At 36.1% G+C, this 13,429-nt stretch overlaps 1 protein-coding gene across 2 annotated transcripts in view; it reads right to left on the bottom strand.

The window, feature by feature from the left end:
• Positions 1-13: 13 nt before the first annotated feature.
• The window catches only part of ranbp10 (RAN binding protein 10), a 29,319-nt gene continuing 15,903 nt past the window's right edge, over positions 14-13,429 (bottom strand). The window contains exons 4-15 of one of the 2 annotated variants that reach the window (XM_079621433.1): positions 13,217-13,384; positions 13,059-13,081; positions 11,759-11,943; positions 11,484-11,596; positions 9,828-9,936; positions 7,525-7,673; positions 6,367-6,559; positions 6,064-6,200; positions 4,865-5,010; positions 4,449-4,560; positions 4,113-4,268; positions 14-2,714 (exon numbers count right to left, since the gene is read on the bottom strand). In XM_079621433.1, the coding sequence (XP_079477559.1) occupies positions 4,138-4,268; positions 4,449-4,560; positions 4,865-5,010; positions 6,064-6,200; positions 6,367-6,559; positions 7,525-7,673; positions 9,828-9,936; positions 11,484-11,596; positions 11,759-11,943; positions 13,059-13,081; positions 13,217-13,384 (1,466 nt within the window). In that variant the 3' untranslated portion in view covers positions 14-2,714; positions 4,113-4,137. The remainder of the gene's footprint in view (positions 2,715-4,112; positions 4,269-4,448; positions 4,561-4,864; positions 5,011-6,063; positions 6,201-6,366; positions 6,560-7,524; positions 7,674-9,827; positions 9,937-11,483; positions 11,597-11,758; positions 11,944-13,058; positions 13,082-13,216; positions 13,385-13,429) is intronic. The other variant, XM_079621432.1, reaches the window with a different exon arrangement.

Raw genomic sequence — 13,429 nt, 5'->3', positions numbered from 1 at the left:
AAGACAGACACCGTTTGCTCATGGATGTGTATTTTAATAAAAATAATTCTGTCAAAATTAAATGAGTACAATATTTCTTTATCATGTTTCCAGTACATAGGTATGTCTTTTTTTCTTTTTCATTTTTTAATTGTTTTTCTTTTTTATGTCGTTTTAAAGGTTTTTTAAAGGTTCATGCTAAGTAGAGGGTAACTCATTTCACAATTGCTAAAAGAAAACTCAAATGAAATTAAAATCGTAATAGAAGTAAACTGTGCACAGCTCGCTGTACTCCATTCCATCCGTCTTGCTCCGTTGTCTTTTGAAGCAGGAACATGACACATTTTGGCTACTTTCTTCCCTTCGATGTATGTACGTACGTCCCTATTTAAAGCCAATATGACGTTCTGTGATGGATTCTTTTAAAACAACAATATTCATTATAGGTGGTTAGATTATGATGAGTTCCAAAAACATATTTGGCATTAAAAAGCCGCCCCGTGACAAAAGATCTACAACGGACAGGTCAGTAGAGGTACGAGTGCTCCTCTACAAACTGCCATTTTGTAACTCAAACATAAGTAAATAGTTACACAAGATGTCCCCATGCAACAAGATACCACCATTTAAAAATCAAATCGACCCGTTTAGCGGAGTAAACTGGTAAAATAAGTTGACTGATCATTAGGGATGAGGATGTGTAAAATGTCTACCCCACTGAATCAGATTGACACAAACACTGCTAAAAACACATGGTAGGGCTCCATTCAGTTTAATCTGCTATTGCCTATATCCATTATGGAACTCCAGAGTTGGGAAGGCCAAGTTTATTTTAGATATTGAGGAGAATCTGCAACTCTCCAGTGACTCTGTGGCCTCTAACTTCCACCAGATGACCTGCAGGTCGACCAAAATGGCCACTGCACTACACACACCTTCTGTTAAAATGCCTGACACGATACAACAAGCTAGACAGCACTGTTCTAAGAGTAAGTGAGGTATAACTGAAAAGAACAAAAGCAGGTGTAAATACGGGAATGTAACAATCTCGTGATGGCCAGCAGCAAAAAAATGTGGAAACTGAAATCGGCTAAGCTACATTCAACACCAGAGCGGCGTGCGTGCTGGCTGAGTGAAATGCTGTGTTGACATGGGGTCGATTGATAGTTTTTCCTTCATGGATGATCAGATTAAAAGAAAGAAAGGGGGAAAAAACAAAAACAGGCTGCTTACAGGAAAAAGTGCCTGAGCCAGTTAACATCACACTTACAAAGGCCAAGAAAAAGATCGTTAGAGAACATCTCGGAGGGGGGGAAAAACCAAAACAATTGCACTGATATGAGGTCGAGGTGAAGTTCTGGAGCAACAAGCACAATTGCAATTTAAGGAGATGTTCTAGGTGCTAAATAAATACTTATTTCGTTTGCGAGTTTTCTGTTCATTTTTAGGAACGCTCAATTGTCTTGCATGCTGCAAGTTCATACTCTGTCCCTCCATTCCTGAACAGGAGAGGTAGACGGATACAGTAATGCATCATGTGCATTAATCCAAGTACAGTGCATCCAATGGTAACAAAACTTGAACAACGGTACTCAACAGCCAATGAAACAACCAATAACAAAAGTTGAAAACGGTGTCAGTCTGTATAGTTGTTAATCTAACAGGAGAACTATCAACACAGTGACACTATTCACATGGATATAAAACGTACAGACTTAGTATATGAAGTTAGTCCGTGAGCTTCTCAGTAATCAAACTAACCTTAAATTTCTTTTGTCAAAAACTGCCTTTTTATTTGGTACAGCCACAAAAATTAGAAAACCACATGTTAACTTCAATATACCTAACTTAAAAAAAAGTGAAGGTTGACATTTGCATGATACCCACGGCTATAAAGATGGTAAAATATCGGTAAAATAGATCCATTTAGGGCAAAAGGTCTATGATTGAAAATATAATTCATCTACATTGGACCCAAAGGCAAGTCTGCGTCGTCACTGTGTGATTGTGTCTAATGAAACTTGTGCTGGTGCCTGAGATGCTAAAGTAGCTTAAAAGGTGAGACGCTATATGAGCCATGCATTATCTCACCCTCGTTCGCACACTTGCTCCGATGAAAACATCGGAAGGTCGCCAAACTTCTGTATGCACAACATCAACGTTCATCTAATTCCTAAAGGGGCAGCTTAGGTTGACCAAATAATAATAAAAATAATCTATAGAATTTGCTTGTACATAGAAAAGGACCTGCTTTAAAATCCACAGTATGGTCTGGTGAAGCGACACCTGTCTGCGCAAATAAAAGAACATTTGTCTAAATACCTGAGCTCTGACTGAGAAAAACCAGAGTGCGTAGCTCAAATTTTCAGTAGGAACTTACCATTATGTATATTGTTGATATGGTACGCTTGAAATACTATGCACTGAATTCACCCATGAAAAAAAAAAAAAAATAGTTTGGGAAGTTGATTTGTTTCAAAATGAGCACAACAAACGGACAAAATATAAACTAAAATAAAAATGACTAGATAAACAGAATAATTAATTATCTTTAAATAGTGTCACACAATTTGTATTTGATAATACTAATTTTAAAAAGAAGCCTCTCTTCTCATGTTTCTATTCATTCTGCTCGGCTGCTTCTTGCAAACGGCAAGCGACACACCAATTCAAACGCATGTTCTCGTCATGGCAAACAACTGGAAAGTCCTATTTGTAGCCGTCCTGAACATTGCCTGAGGGAAATACAAAAGGATTATTTAACATGGACAATAGAAATACTGGAATATTTTAAGAAATAAAAAAAGTAAAATAAAAATGAGAAAGTGATTTTGCAAAATAATAAACACTGGCCTGGATAAATGTGCATTAAAAGGAACAAAATTAAAAAATGGACGGAAATTACCTTTTGTTTTTGTATTATGTATTAAAGTTGAATAGTTAAAATATATCATTAAAATATACACTATCAGAAAGAACCAACCATTTAGAAGCGACCATCTGATTTACATGTATTTAAATCAAGCGTTGTCATACTGGGAATGTAAAATTTGTTGATGAAATTGAATATAGTGCTGTCGACGTTAAAGCTTTAACGCTTGCGATTATTTCAAAATTCTTAATGCGTAAAAATAGCGGAATTTAACGCAAATAATTTAGTGAAGCACATGAAATTACGTCATTAACGTATTTTACGTCACCCAGTTAGATGCTCTTAGAAGTCGGGAGTTTATCACACGGAGTATCTACAATGTTGCAAGCACCTCTAACCCTGATAGGCGGAAATATCTATTCTAACTGTTTAATAAGCCATTTTCACTTTTCTGTTTGCGATCAGATCATCTCGGCTGGATAAAGCAAACTAACGTCTCGCTAGTAAAGTTTTTATGGATGCGGATTGTAATGAAGGTAAAGATGATTGCAGTGACATACAGTGAGTCCGTTATATTGATAAGCAAACAAATCATGTATGTGCGCTCTTGATGCACTGATCGCACATCGTACTTATGCACAGACGCATTTCAGTACATTCACGTTGTTTCCAACGTTATCTGTTATGTGTATGTTGCAGTGTTTAGTAAATCTGAATGGATCCTTGTACTGTAGTAGGTATATACAGTTGGGTCAAGACGGTTGCTTTAGGGGTTTCAATGTGGTCCTGTTTGATATCGCAACTGGACTTTTGGAGTCTCCAAGTGTTCCTTTTTTGGGAAAGACACCTACATTTATCTTTAAAAACAGCTTGCAGAAAATACAGTTTTGTGTAATTCAGCCTTCAATCTGAAATGTAAATGACTGCATTAAACAAGATAAATGGTGCTTAATTTCACAATAAGGGTGCGAATAATCCCAAAAAAGGGTGCGATTGACATCTTATATAGAACTATATCATTTTTCAATAGTTTTCTCTGTGACTAGACAAATATACACAGAATGATTTATGTTCTTGTGTTATAAGGAATGATAACTGAAATTATTATACTGAATTCAAATAAAAAAACTAAAACTAATAATTTCTCAAAGATGCAAATGACATACAAACTGGATTTTAAAACAAACTAAAACTACACTTAAATTTTAAATTAAAATTCTGTGTAAAAAAAAAAAAAAAAAACCCTCCAGACTCCAATTACCTTGGTGCTCTCACCTGGACTAGTGCTAGTGCAAAAAGTTGTCGACTCTGGCGAAGGAGCAGGAACCAGAGCGAACCCTGGCCATCAGCTGCACGCACTCGGTGGCCTGACCCAGAGCCAGCATGAGAGGAGGCTGTTTGGGCAGATTCTGAGACTCTGAATGACGGAAAACATCACAGATATGAAGCCATTACAACTATTAAATAAGTAGAAATGATCATAACAACTTGGACATTTACCTGCCTCATGTAACTGTGGCCACATTTAAATAACGAGGCCTACAAAAGTGCTCATGTTCACATAGAGTATTCATCTCAGCCAGCTAAGCGGCCTTACCCAGAATAGCGCTGTTGAGAGCGGAGCAGATCGCCTCTCTTTGCATGGGGTCCAACTGCTGGCCCACGGGGCAGTTCCAGGGGTCCGAGTACGCCAGCAGACTGAATGCATCCTGAACACACAAACATGCACGCTGGCGAGTGGGCACAAAGAATGTAAGAGTACTGCTACCCACAAGGCTAATCAACTTTCCACTTCAAATGTGCAACAACCAAGAGGCAGAGGAGTTGAACAGATTACTTTGTATGCACGCAATATGACTGCAAGTCTAAATAGACCACTTCACCAATAGTTAATATAAAACTGAAACTGACTATTATAAATTGCTCAATATCACCTTTTTCCAATGTTGCCTGTGCAAACATCCACCCATTCATCACATTCTCAAACCTTTCCTCCTCTTTTTCCCTCCATACCTGCAGCATCTTTTTGTGAGTGGCGTTCTTGCCGTACTGCCGGCAGAGCTGCTCGCTGAGGGCCTGAAGCTCTCTGCCGAACTGGATCATTCTCTCTGTGGCCGCCTGGTTTCCTCCACACAGCTGTCTGGAGCTGCAGCTGTCATCTAGAGGAGCAAATCAATTGCAATGACACCCCAGATAGCAGACATGTTTGCAACTATAATTACACAGCGCACATAAATTGCTTCAATATAGCACTGCTGGGAAATCTTGCCCAGTATTGTTATATTAATTTGAGGCTATGTTTAATTAGGCAGTGAAACTATTGGGAATGTAAATATTTCTTATTAATATAATATCATTTTAATTACAACTTAAAATAACTGTTTTGTTTTCTATATGAATATATTGTAAAATACAATTTAATCCTGTGATGGCAAAGATGAATTTTCATTATATTATAATTATATTGCATTATATATTGAATATTATATCGTATTATATTATATTTCAATATAATGTATAATAAAATTGTATTATAATAATATAATTTATTGTAATAATCACAATTTAAAACAACTGTTTCATTATATTATAATTATATTGAATATAATATTGTATTATATTTCTATATAATATAATTGTTTTATAATAAAATAATACAAAATTGTATTGTAATCAAATCAAATTAATTTAAAAACTGTTTTCCATTTGAATATATTTTGGCAAAGCTAAATTTTTTTCATTATAATATAATTATATTGAATTATATTTAAAATATTATAATATAATATAATTAATATAATATAAAAAAGTCCTCCATCTAATAGTGACTCATTTGTTTTTTAATACATCATAACCATTTTATCAAACCAAAGCAAAAATCAATGTCTGAAAGCATCCCAAGAAATTACATTCTTATTTATTTTGTAAAGGAAGAAAACTGTGCACTGGGTGCTAATAAAAGCTACACACTCTATCGAAACTTCACAACCACAAACTATCACACTCTCTTTGTAACCTTGGAGAAAAGCATTTAATGGGCTGAGTTATAGAGGAGCTCAAATTAGCATCTCTCAAGGGGGAGAAGGACAGAGCAGAGAAAGAACTAGTCACATCAGAATGAAGAAAGAAAAAGGTATAAACAAAGCATTCTTAAAAAGGCGTTCTCACAGCCTGTAGAATGTGATGTTAAAAATCCTACACGTGTGTTGTACCTGCTACTCCATTGCCAACACTGCTGTCATCCGCCTGTAGGATTTCCTGGTGTTTGTACGTGCCATTCATTATGCGAGTTGAGCTTTCTGTCACGCCATTGCTGTAATGTTCTGCCTCAATCTCCATCTCACTATCACTGTCAACACACAAAAATACACAGTCAACAGCAGAGTCTCTCAAGAATGTAAGTACACAACACATTGATATGCTTGGCCCTGCTTGCATACAAGTGCATATTTAGTTTTCTGTCTGGCTCAAACTCAAACCCACAATCTCTAACCCAAACAACACCACACACACACCTAGTCTCCTGGTTGCTGGTGGCACTGTGTGGCTGGGACTTGGTGGAGTCGGTAGAGTTGGACTCGGAGTAATTGACGGAGGAGGGAGAGGAGGATGGAGAGGAGGAGGCGGAGCTTACGCCTGTGTATTTGTTGTGGCTCTTATTTTTGTTAGGAGGGGTGACCCCGTTACTGCATGTGGGACTGTCTGCTCCTGAGTCACGAGGAGGGAAAAAACAATGAGAACTATCTTAAGAAAGCATGAATAAAAGTGCTTTACTTGAATTGTAAGTTACATAATCCACCCAACTGCAGTACAGGTGAAACAAGTGATTCAATAAACCATCTGTTATGAATGTGTTCTCTGGAAGATGATACTCATGATCAGACCCACACGGAATCTACGCCCACAGAATTCTGAATTTGAACATCTGTTCTTTACAAAGTTCTACACATCCCCCAACTCTTGTATTTTGGTTTAACAAATATGTGGGCTAATTGTGATTAATGCTTTCAGCTACCAAATAGATAAGTTACTTTGTAGTTCAATCTAACATATTTTAATGAATTAAAACCATACTGCAGAATTATGTACATTTGCAACCCACATTCAGGACAAAACATTTCAAAAAGTGTGGGCATGCTGAACACAATTTAAAGAGATAGTTCACCCAAAGATGAACATTTTGGTTACCCATATATATTTTTCAATGAAAATTAGAATGGAAAAAGGTTTGAAACAACTTGAGGGTGAGGAAATTATAGAATTTAGATTTTTGGGCGAACTATCACTTTAACAGAAACTTTGTAGATAGAGTATTGGGCAAATGGGTGAACCAAAAAAATTGTCAATAAATATTTATGTCATATTTGACCTCAAAATAAATAAAATAATATTACTAATAATAATATTTTGCAAAAAAAATAAGCCTATTTTTAGGAGCATTACAAATGTTTGCATTGTGAGATTGTTTTCATATATGTAATGCAAAAAAAGTTATTATTTGCTGAGGCTGTGGATTTCCTAAATGGCTTCGTATTCCCAAGAAATATAATTTCCAATTTTTTCCCTAGATTCTAGGATGAAACATGGACATTTTTTCCATGGGATTCACCCAAATGCATTGTTCACATAAAAATATTTTAAGTAGCTGAAAATGTGTGGAGTGTGTTTGTTACCTGTGCTGTGCAAGTGAGCGTTGGTGGCTCCGTGCCGGGGGCTCATGTTGGGGGAGCCGGGATAGCTGTCCTGTGATTTAGGAGAGCGGACACTAAAGCACCGTACCTCACTATCCGTACCATTCACCATCTCTACAAACTGCCGACACCTGAGGGAGGGCACCAAAAGAAAAAATCACTGTTACACAAGCAAGATCTCACACACAAATACACACTCACTTCAGACTTGCCAATCAATTAAAATGTCTCTCAACCAGGTTTCTCTTATCCATTATGCCCACTGATTGACACTGTCAGCTCAGCAATCCATTAAACTGTCTGCTTGTCGTTCAACTGTAATCCATCACAGAGAAAGAGAGAGGAGTCAGCTCTCACTGCTTCCTTCCCACACATCCTGGCACTATTCCCACAGCAGCATCTGACATCTGATGACATCGAACAGTGCAATTATGCACCTCCATGTAAGGCTTTATATAAAAAGTTTTATCTTCACGTCAAAACAAAATTCCAGCCAAGCTAAATTAATAGAGATGGTTTCCAAAGAAAAGTTGAACATTACACAGAGCATGCCCCTTAAATGCCTGTAACATGTTGAGAAAAGGGTTTGTTGATATGTAGTGCTTACATTGAGGGTCTGAATGCAGTTTTGCTTATGAACTAAAAAGCAGGGATATCATGTTTTCAATGCATGACTAATGGTTTTTTAAGTCTAGGACCACACGTCAATACAGAATTCAAATTAAGCATACAAATACTAATTTAAATTTTAGCTTTATACTTACATTTTTAACAAAACAAAGAACAGAGTTGCCAGAAATCACTCAATACAAGGGTAAATTCATGATGCTTGGCTATTTTTTCCAATTACAGAGATTTTGAACATACACTACCGTTCAAATGTTGGGGGTTGGTAAGATTTTTTAAATGGTTTTGAAGTCTCTTATGTTCACCCATGCTGCATTTATTTGATAAAAAAAATACAGTAAAAACAGTAATATTGTGAAATATTACTATAATTTAAAATAAATAGTTTCTGTCGGAATATATTATAAAATGTAATTTATTCATGTGATGTCAAAGCTGAAATTTTCAGCAGTCAGTCTTCAGTATCTCATAATCCTTCAAAAATCTGATGCTCAAAAAACAGTTCATATTATTATCAATGTGGAAAACCATGATAAAAATTATTTTAGGATTTTTTTATCATTAGAAAGTTTTTTTTTTTTACATTATAAATGTCTTTACTGTGACTTTTGTACACTAATACAGTGCAACAGTCGAGTTCCCAGAAAAACTCGATACATTTTATCCATAGGAAATTTATTTTTAACAGTAACTTCTAAAGCTTTAAAGACAACCTTACTGTGAGCTACGAGGTTGGTAATTGATGGTAGTTCTTTCTGTTAAAGCCGTCAGCCTGCCTTATTTTAACTTAGTTTTAAAAGAATCGTGTTTAATTAGCAGCAGAATTTATGGTGAAAAACTACATTACCCAGGATGCTGTACAGACATTTCCACCAATCAGAGTGTCGAAACAAGCAAAATGCCAAAAGATCTTGTTAGCTCCGCTCACTCCAATGAAGCACCACAAATTACGTAATTGAATCGGTCTTTCCATGCACTAAAAATACTTAAATATTTGAATATATATGCATATTTTGCAATATAGTTGGAAAGCTTATTCCATTTCTTTAACTTCAGCTATTATTTGAAACCACTGATTTTAGAGGGTGGATCTTCAAATTGCATATAATTTAAAAGACATTGTTTCCCTTAAAACCTACATAAAAATTTAGAAGTATGGGCTGCGTAATGCATTATAAAAAAACATCAATTCAACAGGGTAGCTGACGTATGATTGTAAGCGTTACTTTAAAAAAATAAAAAGTTAAAAGGCAGCTTCTTTTCAACCTTATGCAACAGTATGACTAATCATATCAGAAGCAGCTCAGAGCAAAGCAACCATGACCCTCTTTTCACCCTGAGTGAGTGTTTTCACTATGAAGACACATAACAAAAAAGAGCCTCATTCGTCAGAATGACCATAGGGCACTATAAAAACCTCCCTTCAGTATAACACCGAGTAAAAGATTGCCCTAATCTCAGGCTACGTGTTTTCTGAGTACGCTTGCATTATGAAATCCAGACCTGAAAGCTGTGGATGTTCATATGCAACTGAGCTCTACTGATCCCCAGAGAAGAAAACACATTTTTCACCTTGCTTCAAGTTAAGCAATTCCTCTTGATTCATTCCACACAAAGTGGCACACACGTGGTTCTCCAAGTCTGGTAAACATACTCACTTCAACATGAAGAGTAAATTGGGGTTGTGTTCTAGGAGTCCGGGGTACAACTGCTGTGTTGCGTCAATGGCTTCTCCAACACGTCCTGCCAATACCAGTTTCTGTATTCCTGTATGCAGAAAGAAGCAAATGAGATGAAGAAATGACAGGTGTGTTTTGCTCTTGTTTTTGTTTAAATGGTCATATCATACATTTTCAATCACTCGATCGCTCTCCCCAAGGTCCACTTAGAATGTTAGTAAAGTGTTTTGAGCATTCATAATTTAGTTTTATGATAATTGTCCTTTTCTCTGACCTTTTAAACAAGTGTTTTATTACTGCTGTGCCTTTAAGACTTCTATGTAATTGCTCTCCTCACATGTGAAAGGATAAATGGTGCTTACACACAAGCTGAGGGTGTCCTGTCAGGGGGTTTGATTCCAATATAGTTTTTAAATGTTCCATTTATCTATATCTCTATATCTATATCTCTAACAGGTGCTCAAACTGTTAAGATCCTTATAAAAATAAAAACTTCAGTCATTCATTTTCTAATATTGGGATCTTTCAGTAGGATATGCAGAGCAATAGGTGCTACACACACACACACACACACACACACACACACACACGGAAAAGCACAAGGTTGGAGACCTGTATACACTTTTTATGTTCTTTTTTTTGTTTAGCAATTATAGTATCAATCCTACTTCATGTTTCGATTATGATTTGAATCCAAGGGTTTCTGAATGAGCCAATTTTGGAGCATCGATTCTAGATATATATTCTCTATTAAAAACTAAATAAATAAATTATATATAGTCAGGTGTGGCGGTTGAGGAGATGAGGCGAGGACTCAATCACAGAAAAATTGGTTTTTATTAAGTATATAAAATAAAACAAAATACAAACAAAAACTACCCCGTGGGGGAAAACAAAACACTTGACTTGATTTGACTTGACTTGACTTGACTTGACTTGACAAGGAACACACAAGGGTGAATAAACGACAACGAACCAGCACAGGACTGAAAACACAGGGAGAATAAATAGGGAGAGCAAACAAAGCAGGTAATGAGGGAGGACAGGTGGGGCAAATGAATCAATAATCAGGTAACAAGGTGTGAGGGGCAGCACAAGACAAAACAAGACATGAAAGCACATGAAACAAGGCACACAGACAAGACAAAACAGGAGTGTCAGGGCTCAAAACCAAGAAATAGACTAGACAGAACCCTGTATATATATATATATATATATATATATATATATATATATATATATATATATATTCAAACTCCCTTAGACTTTCCCTTTCTTTGTGAGCAAAATTATATATAACATTGAATGTATCTTATGGCTCATACTGAAAGGCTCCTTTCAAACAGATTTAATAAATTAATTTAACTGTTGCCAGTGTCACATAAAAATTATGGTTACAATAAATATTCAGTGTGTTGATTAAAGCTTAAATCAAAAGGCGCTTTTCTATAATTTTACACTGAGAAATTGATCAAATATTCACAGGCCAGTCGTGTCCGCAAAAAGATGGTTTTGCTTAACCAGAAAAAAACGTTAAGTTCCTCATAACAGTAATATTTTCCTACCCAAACCACAAATTACATGGGAAGATGTGTTATTTTTAGCTAAACTAGTTGACTTTGATCGAGTACTCACTCTGTCTGTTTTTTATTGAGGTTTGGTCCTCTTGGATCATGGTCTCTGTGGTTCTGGCAAAGGCCATTGCTGTGGCACAATACCCATGATGCACCAGGTAGCTGGACACCATACTGCAGATATAAACATAAAAAGGTTAATGTGGGAAATATTATGAATCACAAATTAGCCACATAACAAGGCTGGTAACATGCATTATAAACTACAGCGAAAAGAAGTAATGTTTTATCAATATTGTGACTGCTGAATTTATTTTCAGATGACAGGCTGCTCACTTCTGCAGAACCGCCTGCCAGTCTCCCAGTCTTTCTCCGATGGGGAAGCGGGCGATCATGCTGTGGATCTTGGCCCTCCATTCGCTCATGTAGTCCTCAATGTCAAACACAAAAGGCTGTTGGCCAAAATTAGCATCTACTATCTCCCCTGGAGTTTGCAGCCCTACTGTGGGGTACAGGTTAGGCTGAAATGAAAGACAGGAAAACAGAAAGACAAAAAGAGAGAGCTGAGAGACTGCTAAGAAGGTCTCCACGTTCTCCATCAGTAATTCTCAGCACAAGGAATCATTCAGTCACACCTTAACTGGCAAAAGCCTCAAATGAAGCTTCATGCACAAGGATAAATCCTCATCTGAGCTCATTACTAGCCTATGCCACGCTATCAATCTACTGTTACTGGTATTCATTTAGCAGACACAGAGCGACTTACAAATGAGGAATGCTACAGTACAAGCCATTCATTTCAAGGGGAGAGTAACGTGAAGTGCTGCAATACGAAGATCCAAAATTGGGAAGAAAAGTACAAACTAGCACAGAGAGATACAGGCATGATGGAAAACACAATGTAAAAAAATCAAAAAATCATGATGAAGAGACAACATAGGCGTAACGTTACATCCAAAATTCAGTAGTACTACATTTTAGAGTCCTGTTCCACATGTACATACTATGTACGTATCTAGGTACTAACCCTGAACCTACCCTTAACCCATGTAGTTACCTTATATTACCAGTATTTTCTTGGGCAAGTACACTGTTAATACACATACTGTAAACCCAAAATTCTGAGGTGATTTTTAATACAAACACTTTCAAATAAACTTTATTTACATTTTTTAATTATCATGATGAGGAGACCGAATTTTGGATGTAACATTATGCCTATATTGAGGCGATTTTTAATACATTACAAACATTTTCAAATAAACTTTATTTCCATTTTAAATTAGATTGTCAATTCCAGTTCATGTGGTCTCAGACTCATTTGAGAACAGTGTTATTATATACAAGTATAGTATTTATTAATATTTCAAACAAGCTTTTATTTGTATATTTTCGTTTTATTTTCTTATTTGCTTTTGTCATTTTTACTCATTTCTTATATTTAGCTTTCATTTTTATTTCAATTTTAGCCATTTTCGTACTTCAGCTTCAAACTGATTTCAGTTAGTTGCAAAGACAAAACAATTTTTTAAGTGTTTCATCTGATATTTATATTTTATATTATTTCAATTAAAGATTTTCTTTAAACTTACTTTTAGATTACACTGTTTGAGAGAGGTCTGTGTGCTTTACTTACTGGCAGATCTGTGAAAGCCACACCTGGAGGAACACAAAAAAAATTGTCAGAACCGCTCAGTATTGTGGATTCAGAGATTACATAAGAAAGTTACTGATTTCGAACGATTTAAGCATTAATAAGATATATGCTTAAATCATTTTTCATTAAATGATTACCTAAACTGTGCCCGTTCTTGGTGTAAAAGCATGTGTTATTGATGAGGTTCACGCAGCAGCCAATGACGTCACCCGTTGTGAAGGTCGGGCCATAAGGTTGACCAGTCCCTGAGGAACAAAAGGAGTGTCCGTCGTCCCCATGATAACCATAGGAGTGCTTGTCCCAACCTAAGGTGAGAGAGAGAAATTCAGAAATTAAACTCAGCAGCACTT

This window comes from Phoxinus phoxinus (assembly GCF_949152265.1).
Source record: "Phoxinus phoxinus genome assembly, chromosome: 8".
Lineage (NCBI taxonomy): Eukaryota > Metazoa > Chordata > Actinopteri > Cypriniformes > Leuciscidae > Phoxinus > Phoxinus phoxinus.
This window is presented reverse-complemented; position numbering and strand designations above follow the sequence as displayed.